The sequence below is a fragment of the Suncus etruscus genome, chromosome 15 (genome assembly GCF_024139225.1).
Source record: "Suncus etruscus isolate mSunEtr1 chromosome 15, mSunEtr1.pri.cur, whole genome shotgun sequence".
Taxonomy (NCBI): domain Eukaryota; kingdom Metazoa; phylum Chordata; class Mammalia; order Eulipotyphla; family Soricidae; genus Suncus; species Suncus etruscus.
Genome location: NC_064862.1, coordinates 77725181 through 77750236, shown reverse-complemented (window position 1 = coordinate 77750236; position 25056 = coordinate 77725181). Strand labels below are relative to the sequence as shown.

General features: G+C 55.4%; 1 protein-coding gene across 1 annotated transcript; it reads left to right on the top strand.

Moving 5' to 3' along the window:
- The first annotated feature begins 11940 nt into the window (after positions 1-11940).
- FSCN1 (fascin actin-bundling protein 1) lies at positions 11941-18153 on the top strand. The gene is made up of 5 exons (XM_049788727.1): positions 11941-12818; positions 16349-16505; positions 16602-16723; positions 16858-17025; positions 17130-18153. Exons 1-5 carry the CDS (start codon positions 11990-11992, stop codon positions 17330-17332), a joined length of 1479 nt encoding a protein of 492 aa, XP_049644684.1. The 5' UTR covers positions 11941-11989; the 3' UTR covers positions 17333-18153.
- Positions 18154-25056: the final 6903 nt, after the last annotated feature.

Here is a 25056-nt window from a genome sequence, read left to right as displayed (position 1 = left end):
ACCCCCTGAGCCCCTGAGCATCACTGGGTGAGGCCCAAAAAACAAAAAGTGAGAGAGAGAGAGAGAGAGAGAGAGAGAGAGAACACAACACATACTCATTTTGATTGATGCAGAAAAAGTATCTGATAAATTTCAGCACCTAGTTCTAGATTTTTTTTTTTTTTTGGTTTTTGGGTCACACCCGGCGGTGCTCAGGGGTTACTCCTGGCTGTCTGCTCAGAAATAGCTCCTGGCAGGCACAGGGGACCATATGGGACACCGGGATTCGAACCAACCACCTTTGGTCCTGGATCGGCTGCTTGCAAGGCAAATGCTGCTGTGCTATCTCTCCGGGCCCCCAGTTCTAGATTTTTCATTGAAGTGCAAGATAGGGGCTGGAGGGCCCAGAGAGATAGCACAGCAGCATTTGCCTTGCAAGCAGCCGATCCAGGACCAAAGGTGGTTGGTTCGAATCCCGGTGTCCCATATGGTCCCCCGTGCCTGCCAGGAGCTATTTCTGAGCAGACAGCCAGGAGTAACCCCTGAGCACCGCCAGGTGTGGCCCAAAGAACCAAAAAAAAAAAAAAAAAGGGGCCGGGTAGGTGGCGCTGGAGGTAAGGTGTCTGCCTTGCAAGCGCTAGCCAAGGAAGGACCGCGGTTCGATCCCCCGGCGTCCCATATGGTCCCCCCAAGCCAGGGGCGATTTCTGAGCACATAGCCAGGAGTAACCCCTGAGCATCAAACGGGTGTGGCCCAAAAACCAAAAAAAAAAAAAAAAAAAAAGAAAAAAAAAAGAACCAAAAAAAAAAAAAAAGGATAGAGGCTGGAGGGATAGCATAGAGGTAAGGCATTTGCCTTTTTGCCTTGCATGCAGAAGGACGGTGGTTCAAATCCCGGCATCCCATATGGTCCCCGAGCCTGCCAGGAGCAACTTCTGAGCCCATAGCCATGAGTAACCCCTGAGTGGTGTGGCCCAAAACGCAAAGAAACTTGCTTCTAACAATCTATGTGGCCGCTGGAGCTGGAGCCATGAGGTTTCAGGTCTGTAGATACCTCTGTAGAGAACAAGGTCCTGCCTCAGTGTCTCTGGATTCTCTGACAGGACTATTCACTCCCCTCCTTGCTAACTCACCATTCACTTGCAACCCTGGGGTCTCCCCTCCCGAACTTAGGGTTCACCAGAACATGGGATCTCCCCATGACCATGGGGTCTCCTATTGCCTCCCGCCTCCAACCGTGGGGTTCCGCGCCTGACAGGCCCTGGATGGTCCTGGGAAGAGAAGATTTGGAATCTCTGTCTTCTTTTTGCTTTTGTGTTTTTTTTTTTTTTTTGGGGGGGGGGGCATACCCAGTGGTGCTCAGGAGTTACTCCTGGCTCTGGGCTCAGAAATTGCTCCTGGTGGGCTCAGGAGACCATATAGGATGCCTGGGATTGAACCCGGGTCCCTCCAGAGTTGGCCGCATGCAAGGCAAATGCCATGTCGCTGTGCTATCGCTCTGGTCCCAGATTTGAAATCTTTTTAGCCTTCTGGGGTCTCTAACTCCTTCATTTCTCCCCTGAACTAGCTGGGTATGGGGCAGAGTGCCTTGTTTGTTTGTTTGGGGGGCCAAAGTACTCAAGATTTACTCCTGACTGCGCTCAGGGGTCATTCCTGGTGATGTTGGGGAACTATATTGGATGCTGGGGATTGAACCTGGATCTGCCCTGTGCAAGGCAAATGCCCTCCCACTGTGTTATAGCTCTGGTCCCAAGGAGATGCCTTTAATGAGTTTCTTTTGTTGTTATCTTGGTGGGGGGGGGGGTCCCAGTGCAAGGAGCAGCTGAAAACATCAACTGGAGTTTTGGGAGCAGAGACTCCCCCCTCCCCCTTCTCACCCACCCAACACCTCCTGGGGCTGATAGGAGACAGAGAAGGACAAAGAGAGTTCCTCTTCCCACCCCTGCCCTGAAGACAGCGGTGGATTCTGAGATAATCCACTTCCCACATTCAATAATAGCCCCAATTTCCATTCTTCTAGAAGTTTGGGAGCTGTAAAGTGCCCTTTGAGCCTCTGGGCCTTAGAGAACCCAGGTGAGAGGCAGAGACAGCTGGGAGGGCACTGGCCTTGCAGGCAGCTGACTCAGATTCCATCCCTGGGGCTCCTTGAAACCATCAGAGGCCCCTTGAGACCTGAACACAGAGCCAGGAATACAACCCCCCTCCAGCACAACCGGTGTGGCCCACAACCAAACAAAAAGTGGACCAGGGCCAGAGAGCAGAGCAGAGCAGTCATTTATCTTACAGTGTAAGATAAAGTGTACTTACACTCATCCACCCAGGTTTGATCCCCAGCATCCTCTGTCTCCCCACAAATGCCTGAGCACCACTCACAGAGATTTTGAGTTAGCTACCTAAGAAAATTCATGAGCATTTTTATCCTGAGACACACCATATATCTTATTTTAAAAATATGGGTTAGGAACTGGGCAAGTTAGGGCAGATGATGAACTGGTGAACAATAAACGAAAACTTTAATGCCCACAAAGAAACTGATAAAATGAAGAAACATCATTCATTCTCAAAGGTGAACACATTTATTTAGACACATACCGTGGGAGAAATGGGATGGATTTCTTCATAATCAAACAAACAAACAAAACAAACAAACAGACAAGAAATGGGTCAGGGCCAAAGAGCAGAGCAGAGCAGTCATTTATCTTACACTCATCCACCCAGGTTTGGGTCCTCTGAGCCTAGAGCCTGCCAGAAGTAATTTCTGAACACAGAGCCAGGGGTAACCCCAAAGCAATTCTGGGTGTGGCCCCAAAACAAAAATAAAGAGGCTAGGGAAATATTTCAGAGGGGGATGCAACACATTCTTTCTTTGTTATGGGGGGGTGTGTGTCATACCCTGTGGTGCTCAGAGGTTTCTCCTGGCTCTGCACTTAGAAATCAGTTCTGGAAGGCTCGGGGGACCATATGGGATGCTGGGATGGGATTATAACCACCGTCTGTCTGGTCAGCTGCGTGCAAGGCAAAAGCTCTGCTGCTGTGCTATCTTTCTGGCCCCAATGCAGCACATTCTTTGTATGTGGGAGCCCCAGCCTCCATCCCAGGATGCAGGGTACTACTACTGCGTGGAGAAAACCCTGAGTACCTCTGAGCCTCAGTAGGAGTTTCCTGTTAAGGAGCTAGCACACAAAATAAACAGTAAATAAACAAACAAACAAATAATAAAAACATTTTTCAGGGGCTTAGAAGTGGTTAAACAGGGGCTGGAGCAGTGGTGTAAGTGATAAGGCATCTGCCTTGCCTGTGCTAGCCTAGGAAGGACCGAGGTTCAATCCCCCCCCCCCCCAAGCTCCCCAAGCCATGAGTGATTTCTGAGCACATAGCCAGGAGTTAACCCCTGAGTGTCACCAGGTGTGGCCCAAAGAAGTGGTCAAACACCTACTTCTGGTAATGTTGGAAGATGTGACGTCTGAAACTCTGGCAGCTGCCTTGTGACTCTGAGGGCCTCAGCCTTAGGATAGAGGGGATGCCCCATACAGGTGAGTGAGGTGGGGAGACCCAGGAAGGGAAATCCAGGAGGGGGATAATCAGGCTCCTTTCCCTTCCCATTTTCTTACCAGAATTTTCCAACCCAGGAACTCCCCTTCTGGGCTTCTCTTTTCTCACCTCATCTATTCACCAGTTGAAACTGAGTCACTCCAGAGAGGGTCATTCCCTGGAGGGCTCCCAGGGGGACTTTCTAGCAGATACAGCCCAGACTGTGGGGGGCTTTTTCCAGGGTGCAGCCTGTGTCCCCCACAGAGATAGAGAGAGACTTCCAATTGAGGAGAGTTGGGGCTCCAGGGATGGGCAGGGCCCCGCTGACACATCCTTGGGACACCTTAGAGGAAGACACCAGGTCTCCAGGTCCTAGACCCTTGGGAGACCTGCTCCCCACCACACCCATACCCCTAGGACTGTCAGTGGTCATGCTAGGCCAGGGGTCTTCAAACTTTTTTTTTTTTTTTTTTTTGGTTTTTGGGCCACACCCGGCGGTGCTCAGGGGTTACTCCTGGCTGTCTGCTCAGAAATAGCTCCTGGCAGGCTCGGGGGACCATATGGGACACCGGGATTTGAACCAACCACCTTTGGTCCTAGATCGGCTGCTTGCAAGGCAAACACCACTGTGCTATCTCTCCGGGCCCGGTCTTCAAACTTTTTAAAGTGGGGGCTGGATTACGGTCCCTTAGAGAGGGAGGGCCGGACTATATGAGCTACTAATTCCTACTCACTCTGCACATATCTTATATAAATAAAATGAAAACCATTTATAAATAAACAGATCATGCATCAGTATTTCAATGGGAATTGTGGGCCTGCTTTTGGCTAAAGAGATGGTCAATGTCCGGTTCCATATTTGTCACTGCCAGTCTTAACAAGTGATGCAAGTGAGCATCAGTTAATCTTGATCTGGTTGGAGATTTCAGATGTTTCATTCTTGAAAAAGTCTGTTCACAGGCATAAGTGCTACCAAAGATGGTTACCATTTTGAGTGCATGGTTCCTGATATTTGGATATACACTGAGTGTATATGCTGGCAGGTATCTTGGCAACCAAACAGCGCTCACTGCTGGTGGGCCAGATCAGACTCCTCTGCAGGCCACATGTGGCCCGCGGGCCATAGTTTGAAGACCCCTGTGCTAGGCACTGGTGGCAGCTGAAAGCATGAACAACTGTGAGGGCCTCCTGGGAAGCTGCTGGGAACTTGGGGTACTGGTGAATCTGGAGATGGGGGAGACTCTAATCAGAAATGATATTGCCATGACCAGATAGACACAGCCCCCCATGGGTGGGGCTGGGGTAGGGTCACCAAAACCTGGCTGGGGTGACCTCCTGGGCCAGCCCTGCTAATTTCAAATCCATCTGTTTTTTGCAGAAGCCCAGGCCTGGATCCCAAACCGCATATCCCCAGTCCTTCCCTCAGATCCCAGTCCTTTCCCCAAACCCCCATGCTCTCCTCAGACTCCAGTCTTTCCCTGCAGCTTTTAGCCTGGGATATTTTCCCCCTGGGAATGAGAAGCCAAAGGTCAGAGCCATAGAACAATGGGGAGGGCATTTGCATTGAATGTGGCTGACCAGAGTTTGATCCTCAGCATCCCAAATGGTCTTGAGTCCTCCCAGGAGTAACCCTGAGCATTGTCAAGTGTTCCCCCCAAATCCAGAATAATAAATGAGCCATGGGACTGGGAGTGATAGCACAGAGATAGTAGAGCGGTTACTTTGCATGCTGCCAACCTGGGACAGACCTGGGTTTGATCACCAGCATCTCATATGGTCCCCCGAGCCTGCCAGGAGCGATTTCTGAGCATAGAGCAGGGAGTAACCCTTGAATGTCACTGAGTGTGGTCCAAAAACAAAGAAGCATAAAACAACAAAAAATAAAGAGCCTTGTAATATAGCTCAGTCCATGGTTCACAGCCATGTGTGCTTTATTTATTTATTTTGGGCCACATCTGGTAGAGTTCAGGGCTATGGGATGCAGAGGATGCAAGTCAGTTGTGTGCAAGGCAAATGCCCTCCCCGCTGTGCTATCTTGCACTTTATTTTTTTATTTTTTGGGTCACACCCGGCAGCGCTCAGGGGTTACTCCTGCTCTATGCTCAGAAATCGCTCCTGGCAGGCTCGGGGGACCATATGGGATGCCGGGATTCAAACCACTGTCCTTCTGCATGCAAGGTAAATGCCCTACCTCCATGCTACCTCTCCGGCCCCTATCATGCACTTCAATAAAAATTCTAGAACTTGGGGCTGGAGAGATATTACAGCGGTAAGGAGCCTGCCCTGGCTCCTAGGAAGGACCAAACCCCGAGGCCTCTCTATGGCCTGGAAAGCAGGTCTGGCCCTGGCAAGGTTGTGTGGCAGGCGTGGGCTCTGCAGGGCACTAATGCCTTTTAATTAGCAGGGCTTGTGCCAGCTCCCAGCCCAGTGCCCAGTCTCCCTGCTTTCCTGGGAGGCAGGTCCTGTCCAGGTCAGACCCACATCTGTCATATCAGGCAGCTGGCCAGGTGGGGCGCATGCCTGGTCCCCAAGGGGCTGCTTTTCCAGGGAACAGACATGGAGCAGCCCAAGGAGCCTGCTGCACCTTGCAGAACCTAGGTACCAAGCAGATGCCCCTCCTCCTGGAGGACCTCCTGTGTTCTCCTGCCAGCTCACTATGTAGAAATACTAGATTCCATCATATGTTTACAGTTTGGCTGGAAGAGGATGTTTTTTGGGGAGTCACACCCAGCAGTGCTCAGGTATGCCCCATGCAATGCAGGGGGAAGTTAGACCCGGGTGTCAGCATACAGAGAACTAGCTCATCCTGATTGGTCCTGGAGTGTGGACAGGCTCTGATGAGAGCTAGGCTCCTGGACTCCCACAAACCCTGTATCCCCATTAAGTGCAGGCATCAGTTTCCAAACTATTATCGGCCTGTAACCCCTCCCTAAGTGTCTGTGACTTCTGGCTTGTTGCTTGTGGGGGCCGGGTTCTGCCTCCTTACTGGGGCAGGGCCTGAGCCCCTGACCATCCAGCTGGCTGGCTCCCCCCTGCCTGGCTGGGCTTTTCCCACTGAACCTCGGGGCCAGCATGTACCAGGCAGTGGGGGCAGAACAAAGCCGTATTCACATCTCTGACTCCAAACCAGGCTCTGGGGTGGCTGAACTCACATCTGGCTGCCTATCACATGCTCGGGAGCCCTGGGCTTAGGCCCTGACTGATTAGGGAAACTGAGGCTGTGGAGATGACTAGCTGGTACCACATCCCAAAGCACATGGGAACTTCAGCTCTAATGTGAGGATGTTTTTTGTTTGTTTGTTTGTTTGTTTGTTTTTTAGGCCACACCCGGCGGTGCTCAGGGGTTACTCCTGGCTGTCTGCTCAGAAATAGCTCCTGGCAGGCACGGGGGACCATATGGGACACCGGGATTCGAACCAACCACCTTTGGTCCTGGATCGGCTGCTTGCAAGGCAAACACCGCTGTGCTATCTCTCCGGGCCCTTATCTTTTTTTTTTTTTTTTTTAATGTGAGGATGTTAAAGCAATTAATTGGTTGAGAATTGTGAAAGGGGGCCAGGCACCAATTGAGAGGTTTCCTCCCAAAGCAAAGAAAACTATCCTCTTATCATCCACCACCATCCACCCTCCACTATTCACTAATGACTATTAGCCTCCCTACAAAATGGGGCAGAACTCAGAAGGGCCCAGTTCTGGAGAGCCATGAGGGGGGCTGAGGACAATAAGCAGGGAACACAGCTAGCTTTGGGGGAAAGTTGGGTGCGCCAAGGCTGGGTCATCATTGCCCTGGGCAGTTGGAGAACATGATGGATAGAGTGGATAGGATGGATTACTGACCCCCATGGGCAGCAAGAAAGGGCAGAGGCAGCCTTGGGGACAGGAAATCTCAAGAGGCAAATAATTGAGGATTGAAAATAAGAAACAAATTTATAGAAGGGTGGCGCCTGAGCGATGACGCAAGGGTAGTGCGTTTGCTATGCACAAGTATGACGTAGGACACAGGGCAGTTTGATCTTCTGGCGTCTCATATGGTCCCACAGCTAGGAGCAATTTCTTCTTTTTTTTTTTTCTTGGATCACACCTGGCAGCGCTCAGAAATTGCTCCTGGCAGGCACAGGGGACCATATGGGACACCGGGATTCAAACCGATGACCTTCTGCATGAAAGGCAAACGCCTTACCTCCATGCTATCTCTCCCTCCCTCTGGGCCCAGGAGCAATTTCTCAGCACATAGCCAGGAGTAAACTCTGAACGTCACTGGGATTTATAGATGGGATGTCTATAAAAAAACATTTCATAAAAAAAACCAACAAAAAACACACAGATTTATAGAAGGGATTTCCTGCCTCCCTCATCTCTTTTCCCTTCTCCTCCTTTTCCATTCCCTGTCTCCCTCCTCTCTTTTCCTATCTCCTCTCCCCTCCCATCTCCTCCCTTTCCTTTCCTCTTCTCTACTCTTCCCTACTGTCTCCTTTCCCCTCACCTCCTTTTCTCTCGTTTTTCTCCTCTTTTCTCCTCCTCTTCCTCTTTCCTGTTCTTCTTTTGCCTCTCTTCCCCACCTTCCTCTATCTCCTCCTCTCCCTTCCTTTCTCCTCTTATCTCTTCCCTATCCCCTCCTCTCTTGTTTCCTCTCTGCCTTTCCCTGCTCCTGATTTCTTCTTCCTATCTCCTCTCCCCTCTGCCTTTTCCAAAAAAAAAAAAAAAAAAAAAAAAAAGATAAAATAAAATCACAGAAGGAAAGTCATGTATCCAAGAATTGGGCACTTGTCCACCACCTCCCACAGGAATGTGTGTCCTTCCATGTCCTACCATATCCTATGGGTCTATGATCCAAAAAAATTAACATTCAGCTCTCATTTATCTTTTTCTTTTTCTTTTTTTCTTTTTGGTTTTTGGGTCACACCCAGATGCACACAGGGGTTACTCCTGGCTCTGCACTCAGAAATCGCTCCTGGCAGGCTGGGGTGGGACCATATAGGATGCTGGGAATCAGGGTTGACTGCATACAAGGCAAACGCCCTACCACTGTGCTATCACTCTGGCCCCAGCTCTTATTTATCTACTTATCCATTCACTATCCATCCATGATTCATTCATCAATCTACCCACTGATCTACACAGACATCCATCCTTCCATCCATCTACATCCCCACCAATTCACCTACCCATTTATCCATCATCCATCCATCCATCCATAGTTTCTTTCATCGATCCATCCACCCATCTATCACACATCCACCACCGTCCACCCACCCTTCCATCCATTCACTCACCCAAGAATGCACCAATCCGGGGCCGGGTGGTGGCGCTGGAGGTAAGGTGCCTGCCTTGCCTGCGCTAGCCTAGGACGGACCACGGTTCGATCCCCCGGCGTCCCATATGGTCCCCCAAGCCAGGAGCAACTTCTGAGTGCATAGCCAGGAGTAACCCCTGAGCGTCACAGGGTGTGGCCCAAAAACAAAAAAAACAAAAACAAAAAAAGAATGCACCAATCCATTCATCCATCCTGGTGGGTCACTCACCAATCTATCCATCCATACACAAATTTATCTCCCCACCCACCCATCCATCTATTCATTCAAACACCCATTCATCTATCACCCATCCACATAGCACCTACCAATCTATTCATCACCCGTCCTCCCATCTGTCCATTTACCCTCCTCTTGACCCATCCACTACATCCCTTATTCTGATATTGTCTTATCTCTTTACTGATCCCATACATGGTACCCCCTTTGCTGCTGTACTGTCTTCTCCAACCTATACTTAATTCAGTATTTATTTTGTTTTTGGGGCCACACCCAGTGATGCTCAGGGGTTACTTCTGGATGCGCTCAGAAATCGCTCCTGTCTTGGGGGACTATGTGGAACTCTGGGGGATCAAACTGCGGTTCTTCCTAGGTGAGTGCGGGCAAGGCAGATGCCTTATCCTTTGTGCCACTACTCCAGCCTCTGATTCAGTATTTATTAACCTTCATTTATATTTTGCTATTTTTGGATTTTGGGGACCACACCAGAAAGGGTTATTTCTGGCTCTGTGCTCAGGAGTGATCTCTGGCAGTACTGAGGGACCATGTGGTGCCTACATTCCTCTTGGGAACTTTTTTTGGGGGGCCACACCTGTTTGTGCTTAGTTCTGCCCTGTACTCAGGGATTGCTCCTGGCGATGCTAATGGGACCAGATGAGGAGCTGGGGATTGTACCAGGTCGGATTGTGCTCTTGCTTAGTCCTCTCTGGAATATTTGAATCCCAGGTGATCATAGAAGTTGAATTAACAACAATCTTGAGTATGCACCATGATTTTTTTTTTTTTTTGACGGGCATACTTGGCAGCACTCAGGGGTTACATCTGGCTTTGTGCTCAGAAATTTCTCCAAGTAGTCTCAGGGAACCCTATGGGATGTTGAGGATCAGGATCAAGCCCTGATTAGCCACATGCAAGGCAAATGCCCTCCCTGCTGTGCTGAGGGGCCACACCTGCTGGTATTCAGGGGTTACTCCTGGTTCTATAATCAGGGGTCATTCCTGGTGGTGCTTGGGAACCGTATGGGATTCCAGGAATGGAAGCCAGGTTGGTTTGGTGTAAGACAAATGCTGCTGTGTGCAAAACAAACGCAGAGTTTGGTTAAGACACTCTGCCTGGACTGTCTGTTCCACTGTACAGGAGGGAAAGTGAAGCAGAGAGGTGCTGTAACCCCTGGGCAAGACACACCCAGGCCATAGGACCTCAGTGCTTCCTCCTTGACCTCTCCTCCAGGGTCCCTTGGGAGCTTTACTTAGAGAGGCCCCTGCCCATCTGGCCCCTGCAAGGCCGGATGCTGCTGCCTGTGTGTGTGATACCCTCCTTCTTCCTTCCCTTCCTCCCTCCTTTCACTCAGGCAGGAGGGTGACCCCAAGCCGGGTCACAGTGTCTGTGCAGGGCCATAGCAGGGCCAGGGCTGAGGGTCCACAGGGCAGAGGAGGCAGAGCCTGGGGAAACATCTCTCTAGTGCTCAGGAGGTCTGGGGTGCCCCCAGCATTTCTCCCTGCTAGGCTGAGGCTTGGTCTGCAGTATCAGGGGTTTTGTGAACTCTTGGAGGTCTGTTGGGGGACTTGACTGCGGTGTCTGGAGTCCCAGGGGTCTTTGAGGGGACTGGTCGGTGGTATAAGGAGTTCCTGGGTGGCCATGGCTTCTCCCTCAACCCAGCATTGCTTTTGGCCTGTGGGCTGATTTCTGCAAAGGAAGAAAAACGCATGTGGGAGGGCTCTGGGGTCTGACCTCCACAGCTGCCCTCAACAGGCCTGGAGCCAGGACTCACTCAAGCACAGCCACCACCCCTTTCCATCCCATCTGTCCGTTAGTCCTTCCTCCATCAATGCTATCCCTGTGGTGAGCCCACAGCCCCTTATGTCCCCCCACTAGGTCCCTGGCTGGGCTGTCCCTCCCTGAACTCTAGGTGGACTGTAGGAAAGAGGACTCGGGACTAGGTTTCACCCTGTAGCCTCATCTTTCAGGCCCCTTTCAGGGCTGGGTTGAGTCTAGGGGACCCCAGAGCACTCCAAATCCTGAGCCTGTGATGGGCCAGACGAGGTGGTCCTGGAACCCCTTTGTGCCCCGTGCGTATGTGTTCACAGAAGCCCCCTCGAGGTGCAGCTGTGGGCATGAGAGCATTCCCAGGGCGCTTGGCACGCAGGGAATGTGCCAGCCAAGTTCTGCGAGGCTAGGAAAAAGGCGAGTGTGGGCTGTGGGGACCAGGAGGAGCAGGGTGAGGGTGGGGAGGCCTCATCCCTTCATCCCAGAGATGACCCACCACCCCCACGCCTGCCTGACTCCCCAACCCCAACCGGATCCTGCACCCCCACTCCCAACCCCACTGTCCTTAGACCAGAACCTGCTGCTTCTGTCACCCACAGTGGCCACGTGGCCAATAGCGGCTGGGCCATCAGTCGGACCCACCACTCGTGTGCCTGCGGCGGAGGGCCGGCTTGGTGGGGTGCTGGTTGAAGTGTGTGTGTGTGTGTGTGTGTGTGTGTGGGTGTGTGGGGGGAAGGCTCCGAGTCCCGCGCAACCGTGCACGGCGGCGGTGGGCTCCACCCGCCCTGCAGGCTCCTTCCAAGACCCGCCACCGCATCCTGCAGCGCCGGGGCGCGTCCCCGTGGCTTTGCGCGCGGCGCTCTGCGCGCACGGCGCGGGGGACCCCCGGGGGAGCGCCGGTGGCGGCGGCCGGGGGCGGTCCGGCCGGGTCCGGAGGCGGGGCTCCGACGTCACGGCGGCGGCTCGCTAAAAAGGGGGCCGGGGCGGCGGGGCCGGCTTTGTGGAGGGCGCGCAGCGAGGGTGCGCGGGCCTGGGCCGCCGCGCGCGCGCTCCGATCCGACCTCCTCCGCGGAACAAACAAAGCCCAGCCGAGCGGGCGGGCGAGCGGGCGAGCGCGCACAGGCAGGCCAGGCCCCCAGTCTATCCATCCATCCCTCCGTCCCTCCATCCCTCGCCGGCACCATGAGCGGCAGCGGCCCCGGCTCCGTGCAGATCCAGTTCGGCCTCATCAACTGCGGCAACAAGTACCTGACGGCCGAGGCGTTCGGCTTCAAGGTGAACGCGTCGGCCAGCAGCCTGAAGAAGAAGCAGATCTGGACGCTGGAGCAGCCGCCCGACGAGGCGGGCGCGGCGGCCGTGTGCCTGCGCAGCCACCTGGGCCGCTACCTGGCGGCCGACAAGGACGGCAACGTGAGCTGCGAGGCCGAGACGCCGGCCGCCGACTGCCGCTTCGTCATCGTGGCCCACGACGACGGCCGCTGGTCGCTGCAGTCCGAGGCGCACCGGCGCTTCTTCGGCGGCACGGAGGACCGCCTGTCGTGCTTCGCGCAGAGCGTGTCGCCGGCCGAGAAGTGGAGCGTGCACCTCGCCATGCACCCGCAGGTCAACATCTACAGCCTGACCCGCAAGCGCTACGCGCACCTCAGCGCGCGGCCGGCCGACGAGCTGGCCGTGGACCGCGACGTGCCCTGGGGCGTCGACTCGCTCGTCACGCTGGCCTTCCAGGACCAGCGCTACAGCGTGCGCACGGCCGACCACCGCCTCCTGCGCCACGACGGCCGCCTGGTGGCCAGCCCCGAGCCCGCCACGGGCTACACGCTCGAGTTCCGCTCTGGCCACGTGGCCTTCCGCGACTGCCAGGGCCGCTACCTGGCGCCGTCCGGGCCCAGCGGCACGCTCAAGGCCGGCAAGGCCACCAAGGTGGGCAAGGACGAGCTCTTCGCGCTCGAGCAGAGCTGCGCGCAGGTGGTGCTGCGGGCGGCCAACGAGCGGAACGTGTCCACGCGCCAGGGTGAGTGCGTGTGAGTGCGTGCGTGGACCCCCGAGTGCCCCCGTCGCTCCGACCCTCTGGTGCTCCGTGCGCCCCCAGATCCCCGGGGGTCCTGGTTCCCGCCCCCAGTCCCCCCCCGTGTCCCTGTCCCCCAGATCCCCGGGGATCCCGGTTCCCGCTTCCAGGCCCCCCATCCTGGCCCCTTGGCTCCAAGACCCCCGGTCCCCGTCCCCAGATTCCCGGGGCTCCCAGGCCTCCCGGTGTCCCTGTCCCAGTCCCCGCCTCCAGGCCCCTCCATCCTCGTCCCTAGGCCCCCAGATCCCCGGTCCCCGCCTCTAGGCCCCCAGATTCCTGGGGGTTCTGGTCCCCACCCCAAGGCCATCCCGGGATCCCAGTTCCCACTCTGTCGGGCCACACGCGCCCCCATCTTCTGGAACAGCACCACCAAGGAGCCCCCTTCCCCGCCCCCTAGAGCCCCGGTGTCCAGGGCCTCGCCCAGGCCCCCGCAGTTCTCCACTGTCCCTATCCCCGCCCTGCGGGGCCCTGCGCGCCCAACCCCAACCAGCTGCGCTGCGGCGAGACGTGACGCCCACCGCGGGCTGGGGACGAGGGGCGGGACTTGGGGGGGTCTTCCCCCCCCCCAAGGCGCCTCCGCCCCATTTCGGGTGCTCCCAGTGAAGGGAAAATTGGGCAAGGGGCTCGACCCTCCCTCCCACCACCACCCTGCAGTCAGCCTCGAAGCACCAAGTGGACAGGAGGGTCCCCACCCGCCCTTCCTCCACGGGGTCGGGTGGCTTGGGGAGGGGAGGTTTGGGGAACCCTTTGATCTCTGCGGGGTGCACGCCCGTGGCCCCGCCCCCGACGACCCCCACCCCCACCCGCGGTTGCGGCCTTTGTGAGCAGGGGGCGGGCTCCCCTGCCCCTTTGTCCTGCAGTGGCCCGCCGAGGGCGAAACCAGAGGCGGCGGGCAGGGGAGGGGCTGCTGCCTGCTCTTGGGGTCCCAGGGCCCCCCAGGAAGCTCTCAAACCCCCTCTCACGCCCGGAGAGATTCGGAGACACCCCGCCCTGCGCGCGCTTTCCCCCGGACACCCCAGACTAGGCCTCCGGAAGCCCCTTCCCCGAAAAGGAGCCCCCCTCCCCTGCTGTCTCGCGTCTGGAACAATTGGCTGCAGCCCCGCAGCCTTTCCGCTCCCCCCTTTCCCTCCCTACAGCTCCCCACTGAAGCTTTTCCTCTAGGCCTCCTCTTGGACCTTTGGAAGGAATAGGGGGACTGAGTGGCTTGTGCCTGGGGGGGAGTTTGGACCCCAGCCTCTAGTCTAGACGCAGCTAGTTGGTGGCTCTCCATTGCGGGTGGGGTTCCCCAGCTGCCCAGAGATGGTTTGGGCCCAGCCACTGACCCCAGAGATGGGTCTCATGGGCCCCCATTTTCCTTCCCTTCCGGTCCTGGGTGGGACTTTTTCCCCACCTGGCTGCGGACAATAAGCCTGCGGAAACTGGCAGGAAATGGGCGAATGTCCTTTATCACCTTGGGACACATCCACATCCCCAAGGTGGCATCTTTTGCTTGGGAGTGGGGGTCTGTGCAGGCAGATCCTCTTCCTTCAGGGTCTCCTGGTCAATGGGGGTGGCTCTTTCCAAGGAGGACACTGAGAGAGGGGGCCCCAGGTTAGTTCTGCAGAGCTCCTAGCTGTGCAAAAGCCCTGAGGCAGGAAGTTGAGTCTAGTGGGATGGGCGTGGTTCCACCCTAGCAACCTCCTATCCGAGGGGTTGGTGCCTTTCCTGGCCATGTCTTGGGGGGCTGGGCAGAGAACCTCTCCCTATCTGGGGTGCAGGGTGATTCAGACTAAGGGGGCTGTAGAGTCTGTACTTCCTCTGTAGGTTTTACATAGGGGTCTGGATGGTCACTCGGGGTCCCTAGCAGAGAGAGGGAGCGTGAGGGGGAGAGATGGGGGATGCATTTTCCAGGCCTGCGTGGCACCCAAGGCTGCTGCTTCCGACATATGTTGAGGCCTGGAGCCAGGAAGGAGGAGGAGGGAGGAGCAGCAGCAGCGGGAGCTGGAGGATTTGGGATTCAGCTGAGCTGGCACCCAGTTGGGGCGATGGGCGTGAGTCACTGCAGGCTTGTGCAGGCTAGCTAGGGGAGCTGAGCTCGTCAGCCCATCCTGTCAGCCCATCCATCTGCTTTTCCAGCTTGGCCACACCCTTCCCCAGGCTTAGTTGGAGAGGTAGCCTGCCTGTGTCTGTCTGTCCTGGGGCTTGGATGGGCAGCCATGGCAAAGCTGGGCCCACCTGCATGAGGCCTGAGTGCCCAGGGACCCCACGATGCTCAGGTGAAGGCACTGATCAACCTGAGCTTTGTAGGCAGTAGAACACTCTGGAGAGGAGGGGGGAAGAAGAGAGAGGGAGAGAGAACCTTTCTGTCAGACAGGGACGTAGAGAACACCTCCAGACTGGAATGAGGATGGGGTGGGGACCCCAGGATGTCACCAGGGTTGTCAGGCAGATGTTCTTGAGACCCTTGGCCCCCCTGTCATCTCCCACTCTGTCCCTGAAGGCCTGTGACTCAGGTTTTCTCAGAGGCTGATGAAAGGAAGATCCCACCAGCTGTTCCCATAGAGACCAGCAATTCTGAGCCTCTGAGGGGCCCTGTGGCACCCCCCACTAAATTCCGGGATGGGATAGGGACCACAGGACAGCAGGAGGGTGTTTGTCTTGCACAGTGTTGACCTGGAGTGGGGATCCCACTGTGACCCTCGGTGGGAAGGGATAGACCAAGGCCCTGTGAGGAGGGAGGGTGGAGTGGGAGAAGGAATGGAGGAAAAGGAAGAAGAGAAGGAGGAGGAAAGGAGGAAAGAAAATGTGAGGGTTCCCAGGGGTCCCTTTGTTCTTAAAGCTTGGCCCTCCTAACAGGACCACTGGACAAGCCCCACTTTGGACAGAGCCCCACGTTCAGCCTTTGTTCTGAGGTGGCGGGTCTGGCGCTAAGGACTGGGGGACTGTGCTGAGTTGGAAGACTGCTCTTCCTCATGACTGGCATGCCCTCAGTACCTTGAGGTCCAGGGCAGAGCTTCTTCTGGGAGTGGCAGCCCAGCATGGCCCATGACCCTGGGAGACTCAGGACACCAGCTCCACGCTGTCCTAAGGGGGCCCACCCTGGGCTGTGCTGGGGGCTGGCGTGCAGGCGCAATCTCATCAACCGCTCTGAGCCCCAAGGCTGCACAGAGTCACTGGGGGGAGAGTGTGTCCCAGGGAGCCAAAATTCCCCCCAATAGCTCTTGGCTGAGCAGCCCACGAAGGTCCCTGAAGGGGTGGGTGCTGTGTGGGCACCCAGCGGGTGCCACCCGCACCCCTTCCTGTGCCTCCTGCCTCCGGCTCCATTTGGCACTTGAGGGCTTGGTTCTCAGGCGTTCAAAGCTCCTCCTGACAGTGGAACCTGCTTGGTCCCAGAACCGAGTTTGGATCCTTCTAAAACCAGCGGGGATGGGTGCTTCTTGGGCTGGGGTGTTCGCAGCATGGACATGGGGTGACTCTCGCCCATTCCTGTCCCCCAGGCATGGATCTTTCAGCCAATCAAGACGAGGAGACAGACCAGGAGACCTTCCAGCTGGAGATCGACGGCGACTCAGGAAAGGGCGCCTTCCGCACCTACACGGGCAAATACTGGACGCTGACGGCCACAGGGGGTGTGCAGAGCACTGCCTCTACCAAGTGAGTGTTCCCTGTGCCCTGCATATACCTTCATATACCTCCCGTGCCCTGCATTGCCCGCCCCTTGGGGCCCCCTCACCTGCCCCCTGCCCCCAGGAACGCCAGCTGCTACTTCGACATTGAGTGGCGTGACCGGCGAATCACCCTGCGTGGGGCCAATGGCAAGTTCGTGACGGCCAAGAAGAACGGGCAGCTTGCTGCCTCTGTGGAGGCCGCAGGTAGGTGCCTGGGTGGAACCCCCGTCCTCCGTAGGGCCTGCTCTGATCCTACTCCTGACTGCAGTTGTGGCTGGGTGCTGGGTTTCCGCTCTCCCTCCCTCCCCTCCCAAGGCTCACTGCTCCTCTTGACCCAGGGGACTCGGAGCTGTTCCTCATGAAGCTCATAAACCGACCCATCATCGTATTCCGGGGTGAGCACGGCTTCATCGGCTGCCGCAAGGTCACGGGCACCCTGGATGCCAACCGCTCCAGCTATGATGTCTTCCAGCTGGAGTTCAATGATGGCGCTTACAACATCAAAGGCAGGTTCTTTGCCCCCGCCCCCCATGCTGCCACTGTTGCCGGGGGCCCCAAGAGTCTGGGACAGGTTGAGAACTGTACAGGCCTGACTTTTGTCTATCCCCAGACTCCACTGGCAAGTACTGGATGGTGGGGGATGATGGCTCGGTGACCAGCAGCAGCGACACACCTGTGGATTTCTTCCTGGAGTTCCGAGACTACAACAAGGTGGCCATCAAGGCGGGCGGCCGCTACCTGAAGGGGGACCACGCGGGGGTCCTCAAGGCCTGTGCCGACACCATTGAGCCAGCCACTCTGTGGGAGTACTAGCCCCCTTGGACCCCCGAAGCCCCCACCTCCACTTCTCAGGGCCACTCTGGCCTGGCAAACTGGAAATCATGTGGGGTGGGTCCCCGTCCCCCTTTCTTCTGACCTCAGACAACTCTGAGCCTTATTATTCTCCCTGCGGGCTGAGAAGGGGCTGGGAGGTGGGTAACTGGAATCTCCTTCCCCTCCCATGACTTCTGCCCCCACTTCCCATGCCCTCCACCCTTGCCCCAGGCTTGTGGGTGCCCTCCCTGCGCTTCCTGCAGGAGCAAGGCCCTGGGGCCCCCTTTAGCACGGAGGGGCCTGCCCACATCTGGTCCTGTCTCATTTCCCCCTGGCCAAACTGGAAGCCGGAAAATGACCAAATCAGTATTTTTGTTAATGCCCGTTACTAGAGGGACCCCAGTCGTGCCTGGTGGTAGCCGCATGTGGTCTTTGAGGGGTGCTAGTGTGTGTGTGTGTGTGTGTGTGTGTGTGTTGGGGCTGTGTCCAGATGCATCTCCGGGGAATCCTGCCTGGTTGGCGGAAGAGTAGCAGGAATCTGGGTGGTCCCGAGTCTTCCCCTCCCGCTGGTGCTAGGCTCCTCCCCCAGCCCAAGCCCCACAGGGCAGGTGCTCCTCACTGCACCCCCAGGATCACCAGGGGTAGCCTCCAGACTGGAGATGGGGGTGCCCAGCCCCACCCCAGACAGCTCCCCCATCCTCTCATCTCCATGCATCTCACTCTGGGTATTCTGGACTATTTTTTTGTGTCATTTGTATAACTATGCGCCCATGATCTTAGCTTCAGACTGGAAAAGTGCAAACCAATAAACTCTTTAGCCCCGGCCATCGTGTGTCTGGGGGGCAGTGGGCACTCGGATGGGGGGATGAGGCAGTGTGTGCCCCTTCTGGAGTAGTCTGGGTCTCCTGTAGCCCTGCTGGAGCCTGGGGTGCAGGGTGTGAGGAGTGGAATCTGCTTAGACTTCCCTGCATGGCTAGAGGGCTAAGTTAGGGTATGTGTGGGTCATTGCTTACCCTGGACTTGGGTGCTGCGGGGTGCGGAGGTGGGGTGAGCAGCGCCAGGTTTCTGCTTCCTACACCTTGTGTGCTGACTGGCCGTCTGGGCTATGACTGATGGCCTTGGGGGTGGAAGCCTGGAGAAGGTGTGTATCAGGGCTTGTTGCATTCCCCCTGATTAAAGCTAAGCTGGGAGCATGAAGAATCTCAGGGTCATGGATGAATCAGAGCCTCTGAGCCAAATCCTTTCAGACCAGCATGTGAGTTGGTTTTTTCTTTCAGCCACACCCAGTGTTCAGGGGCTACTCTTGGTTCAGTGCTGGGGCCTTCTGCCTTAAGGACTGGTGGTTGGGGCCGGTGAGGTGGCGCTAGAGGTAAGGTGTCTGCCTTGCAAGTGCTAGCCAAGGAAGGACTGCGGTTTGATCCCCCGGCGTCCCATATGGTCCCCCCAAGCCAGGGGCGATTTCTGAGCGCATAGCCAAAATAACCCCTGAGCATCAAATGGGTGTGGCCAAAAAAACCAAACCCCCCCCAAAAAAACCCCAAAAATACCAGTGCTTGGCTAAGACACCACATATGGTCTGGTGGGACCTTCCAGCTCTGCCTCTCTTCCTGCACACCTCACACTGGGGACAAACTCACTGGGGTTAGGGGGGAAGTTTCCAATCAGGCAGGATGGTGGAGGGAGAGTGGTGGTGGCAGAAGTGGGAGTTGCAGCTGCTTGAGGGTTCCACAGGGAGTCCCAGAGGGATGATGGGCTTTGTGCTGCCTCCTTTGGAAGCAGCATCTTGGACCCCATAGTGCAAATGGTGGGCAGTTAAGGGGGAAACACTAATTGCCTGCTGGACCCCACCTGTGGGACCAGCTTCTGAGTCTTCCAGGCTGCATCCTTATGATTCCTTGCCGTTGTGTGTGTGTACACAGGCTAGGCATGTACTGAGGGTCATGCACATACTGGGGGCTAGAGAGGTAGCACAGTGGGGAGGGCCTTTACCTTGCATGTGGCCCATCCAAGTTTGATCCCTGGCATCTCATACGGTGCCCCCGAGCCCGTCCAGAATAGTTACGAGCATTGCTAGATGTGACCTCAAAACAAAAACAAGATAACATGCATCTGATACACTCACACACACACACACACACACACACACACACACACACACACACACACACACACACACACGTGCTCATAAGTACATTCACAAACATCAACACAGGCAGTACTAACCCCCAGGTATCTTTTTGCTCATCGACATAGGCAGCCTCACTGTACCAAGATGACTGCAGGGCCCTCAAAGGCTAAGTGCCCTCTTGAGAGGAAGGTGGCTAAGACTGGCTGGGGAAAGGCTGGTCTCAGTTTCTCCTTTTTGGTTTTTTTTTTTTGGGGGGGGGTCACACCCGGCTGTGCTCAGGGGTTACTGCTGGCTCTACACTCAGAAATCACTTTTGGCAGGCTTAAGGTATGGGATTTGAACCACCGTCCTTCTGCATGCAAAGCAAACGCCCTACCTCCATGCTATCTCTCCAGCCCAGTTTCACCTTTTTTTTTTTTTTTTTTGGTTTTTGGGCCACACCCGGTAACGCTCAGGGGTTACTCCTGGCCTTGCGCTCAGAAGTCGCTCCTGGCTTGGGGGACCATATGGGACGCCGGGGGATCGAACCGCGGTCCGTCTCCTAGGCTAGCGCAGGTAAGGCAGGCACCTTACCTCCAGCGCCATCGCCCGGCCCCAGTTTCACCTTTTTGTACAGCAGAAGGCTCCTAGCCTTGAGGACTCTTGGTGGTGGTGGTGGGGGACTCAGCTCATTGAGGATGGGACAGATGGGAGGAGAGACTCAGCATATGGCTTCAATGAGTCCCACCTTTCCTACTGTGACAGGCCTTGTGGGGACCTGTGGGAACCAAGAGGGGGACTCCCTGGTCAGTTGCAAGGCCTGCGAGCCAAAGGCTGTGAACTGAATCCCAGCACCACCCACATGCCCAGTGTGTCCAGGGGGGCTCTGCTGCTGGGACCCCAGTGCTCTATAATTCTGGGGGTTCCCGGTGCTGCCTGGTGAGAACCACAACCAAGTGTGCAACACCACTTCACATTTGAACCAAACCCAGACACTGCAACGATCACAAGGGAAAGAAAAAGAGGCTCATGGTGTCTGAACAAAAGGATGAGAGGGGCATCCTACTTCTAGCTGAATATAAGGATGCTGGAAGCTAACTCTTTGGACAGGTAGTTTCATTTTGAGGGGAGGCATACCTAGTGATGCTCAGGGATTATTCCTGGCTCTGTGCTCAGGAATCTCCTGGCAGACTTGGAACCATATGGATGCCCGGAATTGAACCCAGGTCAGCCATGTGCAAGTCATATGCCCTCCCCACTGTCCCATCTCCAACTCCCATTTCATGTTGAAATAAAGTGCAGATACTGGCCCAAAGAAGTCAGTCCTCTCAACATGCTACTTGCACCCCCAGTTCTGGTGCTGTGCTAACCCAAATATCTTGAAGTGGGACTGCCTTAAATAGGGGATCTTGCTGATGAAGTCACATGGTGGCTTTGAGCTAGAATTAGAGCTCCTCCACTAAAAGGGGGTACCAAGAACAGTCAGAGCAGGACAGAGAAGAAAGGACCCAGTGAAGCTTCCCCGTGCATCTCAGGTTACCTCAGAGGTAATTCCTGAGCACTGCCAGGTGTGACCCCAAAACAAAATTAACAAAAGAATTTTAACATTCGGACTAGGCTGGAGCATGGGCACCCAATACAGGAAACCCAGGTTTAATCTCTGGGATGGGCAAACAGGCCTCGGGGGCTGAGCCAGTCCCTGGGTGCCCCTGGAAAAGTCGGTGCCAGGGGTGGTGGTGTTGGGTGCTCAAGTTCCTCTGGCACCTAAGATATACTCAGTTCTCCCCACTGAGCTCTGGGTCCATTTAGGGTCTGATTGGCTCCCACACTTCCAGAGCCTGTGTCTTTTTCAGCACTCTACCTGGTATGGGTACCAGTCCCTCTTGCTGGGCAGTGCCAGCTGAACATTGATTCCCTCTTGGGCCCACTTGCCACACTGTCCTGGGAGCTAGCTTCAATCTCAACCCTGTCAGGCAGTGTCAGCTGGAGGTGCCCATGGAGCTCGTTTCCAGGCTCAGGCCTCTACCTTCCTGAGGAAACCTGTCTGGAAGCTGTTCTGGTGTATTTAGAATCCTAGTTCTGCGTTCTGCAGTGCACGCTTCAAGGTCACCCAGCTCCATAAAGCTAATCATTTGCTTATTTGTGAGAACCACTGTCATCAGTGTTGGGGACCCCTAGTCTTCATATCCATCACTTCTTACTGCCTCCTAAAATGCCCTCCTCGTGGGCAGTTCTTGGCCTCTTTAGATTCCTTGTTCCTATTGATTTACTGGGTGCACGGTGGGCACAGCTAAGTGGCCTTACACTTAGAGCCGCTCATATAGGCTCTGTGAAGAAGCTGGTCAGGCCTGGCAAGGAAAGGAGGCCGAGGGAGGGCTAGGGAAGCCGGTGGAAACGAGGTGCACAGGCAGCAGCAGCTGAGCTGTTCCCTCCAGCAGGCCAGCCCATGTGTCCCGCTGGGAGAGAGACGGCGATTGTGGGGCTGCCACGCAGGCTTGGGATGACCAGGTCACCTCTCTGATCAAGTTCCCCAGAATCCTACTAGTGGGCGGCATCTAGGGCTCCTTAGTCCAAGATGTCTGAATTGAAGCTGTAGTTAGGTGAGGTTGCAGGGTGCCCTAATGAGGTGGATGTTGGGGTGCTGCTCCCTGGAACCTTGTTGGGTTTCTATAAGACCCTTGGTCAAGAGACGTTGCCTCACTCACTCCTGGGCTGCTGTTAGCCAATGACCAGTCCCTGGACCTGTTGACAACCAAGGGCCTCACCGAGGCCACAGTGCTAAGGGTGCTTCCCCCCAGACCCTAAACTTCCATGGATGCAGGTCCTGAGGCTCTCCTGAGCCTCCCTCAGGAGTGCTCCTACCTGTGGCCCCTGTTCAGCTCCTACCCACAGTGTAAGCAGCAGCTGCTATTAGGTCCTTTGTCTCTGGATCCCCTAAATACCAGGAATGATTCCAGCAGTGGGGGCTGGTAGAGAGCATAGGCCCCTTGGGACTCAGGGTCTCAGGCCCTATATTGTCTGGAGTAGCCCTGGTGATGGGGGCCAGGCAAACCTGGTTTGGGGGACCTTTCCAAATCTTTTTTTTCTTGATTTTGGGTCACACCCAGCAGCACTCGGGCTACTCCTGACTCTATGCTCAGAAATCGCCCCTGGCAGGCATGGGGGACCACATAGGATGCTGGGATTCGAACCACCGTCCTTCTGCATGAAAGGCAAACACCTTACCTCCATGCTATCTCTTCAACCCCCCAAATCTATTTTTATTTTGTTTTTGGACCATACCCGATGATGCTCAGGGGTTACTCCTGGCTACGCACTCAGAAATTGCTCCTGGCTTTGGGGACCATATGGGACACTAGGTATTGAACCCCAGTCTGTCCTGGGTCAGCTACATACAAGGCAAACGCCCTACTGCTGCACTATCACTCTGGCCCCCCAAATCTATTTTTGTTGCATGCTGGGGGCCCAGTAGAGTGGCACCATATCTGCAAACACTGTCCCTAAGGAGTCCTGCTGACTGCTGAGGGGACAATGGGGTGCATAACTTCCAATCACTCCCTTTCCAGCACATGCACATTAGGGTAAGGCCAGTGCTTCTGCTCCTTCAGTCAGCATAAGCTTAATTTCCCACTCACAGTGAGAGGATGCAGCAACCATTAGGTGGGAACCATTAGGTGGGGCCGTCTTCTGCAGATGGATAACTGACTAGTCTTGTGGAACTGTGCTGCTGGCAGGGCTTAAGCCTCCCTCTCCCTTCAGACAATAGTCCCTGGAAGCTGCCACCCTGCCTGTCACAGACTGCAAAGGAGCCAAGATAGCACAGTACATGCCACCAGCGCATGGGCTAGACAATTGCACAGAAACCTCACCCAGTGGCCTTGGTCAGCTCTGAACTTGGACTGGGGCAGGTCTGGGCTGGGCAGCCAGATCCGTTTAGGAGAGTCTCTCCTTATACTTGACCGTCTGCCATGTTGGAAACCAAAGATGAAGGTGGGGTCCAACTCAGACTCAGAGTTCCTGGGAAGGTGCCCAGAGAACAGAGGGTCTGCGGGACTGGTCTTGGGCCTGGTTTCTCTGGAGACACACACGGGCTCCCACTGCCCCTTGCTGTGTGTCTGTGCAGAGCCTGGCAGTGTACCCTGGAATCTGCACCTGAGACCTCTGGCCGCTTGTGTGGCTGGAGAAAGGAAACTGGAGGTAGTGGAGTGCAAATTTATTTACAAAAGTCCAAGTTACATATTGTACAGACTTTTTACACACAGCAGTTTAAACAATCATTTTATCTTTACTATTGTAAGGAAAATCTTAATAAACTAATCATTTTGCTATTCTTATACAAAGTGACGGGCAGTCAGTCATGCAACATTTGAAGTTTTGAGATCCTTTGCTGAGTGCAAATACTAGATTCCTCTCTCCAGTTTTAAGGCAAGTAGAAGGGACTGTCTGAGGGTGCCGGCACAATGGCCAGGGGAGGCAGCTTCATCCCCATGTGGGGCTGCTTGTCTGAGAACTCAGCAGTGACTCCCTCAAATGTTGCTACTGTGGGTGCCAGCTTGGCAGAGAATCGGGCACCAATACTTGCAGCCTTCAGTGAGGCTACGTCCTATTTTCTCTTGGGAGACCTGTGGGGTCCCCAGATTGCTCCCAATATGGAGCCACGGGCAAAGTGGTACAAATTCATTTGGCAGATCTGCTCAGTTAAAGAGATTGAGATCTGTGTTTTGAGGGGCCTGGGAGCAGTGGGACAGATGATGGGGGTGGGGGACACGAGGATGGCTTAACCTACCCATCTTGCCACATGCCAGCAATGTGCTGGGCATAGCACGGCAGGGCCAAGTCTGACTTCCCACAGTAAGGCCAGGTAGCTGTGCCATGCACAAAATATCATTTGCCTCCCAATCTCAGGAGTTAGGGTTGCCAGGAATGTGGCTAAGTATCAGGGTACGATGCACCTTTTGGAGAGCTTACAATGACTTGCTAGGAAGCTGCCCAGAGAAATGGAACAGAAGGGATCAGCCAGCACAGGTCGAGCCACGCAGAGAAGGCGACACGTGGGGAAGTCTGCAGTCACTGTGCTAGGTGGGCACTAAGGATTCCCAATGGGACGGCATTCTAGGGGATGGGGCCCTATGGGGACCACTGTCGCCCAGCTGTACCTGACAGCACAGGAAGCCTGGTGGCCATGGAATGAGTGGGCAGCCCATCTAAGACCCTCAACGGTACCTGGTGTCAGGCCCGAAGGTGCTGTGGGTGAGAGCAGTTTCTGAGATGGGAGACGCTCTGGCCATCTATGTGACCACAGGAAATTGGGTCACTTCCAAGTTGAGTAAACATGAATGATTTAGATGAACTCCAAAGGTTCTCTATTGGCTCATGAGGGGCTTTAGAGGGAATGGGGGGGGGGGGGCTCCATCTCTCAGCCTGGTTTAACAGATTAAACAGTGGAGCAAGGCATGTGTTCCCAGCAGTCAGAGTGCCAGAGTAGCCATAGTGAGGAGGGTACTGGAGCAAATGTGAGTGGAGCTGGCAAAACCTTGTAGGAGGGGTTCCTGGCCTGCCAGCTACTGTTTACAGGGTTTCGTAGATGCCCTTTTTTGGGGTCAGTTCGTCTGTTAGC

Excerpts from the sequence above, each read along its gene's own strand:
- FSCN1 (XM_049788727.1), top strand. The coding sequence starts at position 11,990 with ATGAGCGGCAGCGGCCCCGGCTCCGTGCAGATCCAGTTCGGCCTCATC. Across the intron at positions 16,724-16,857 it reads TGCCTCTGTGGAGGCCGCAG|GGGACTCGGAGCTGTTCCTC; the intron begins GTAGGTGCCTGG and ends CTCTTGACCCAG. Across the intron at positions 17,026-17,129 it reads TGGCGCTTACAACATCAAAG|ACTCCACTGGCAAGTACTGG; the intron begins GCAGGTTCTTTG and ends GTCTATCCCCAG.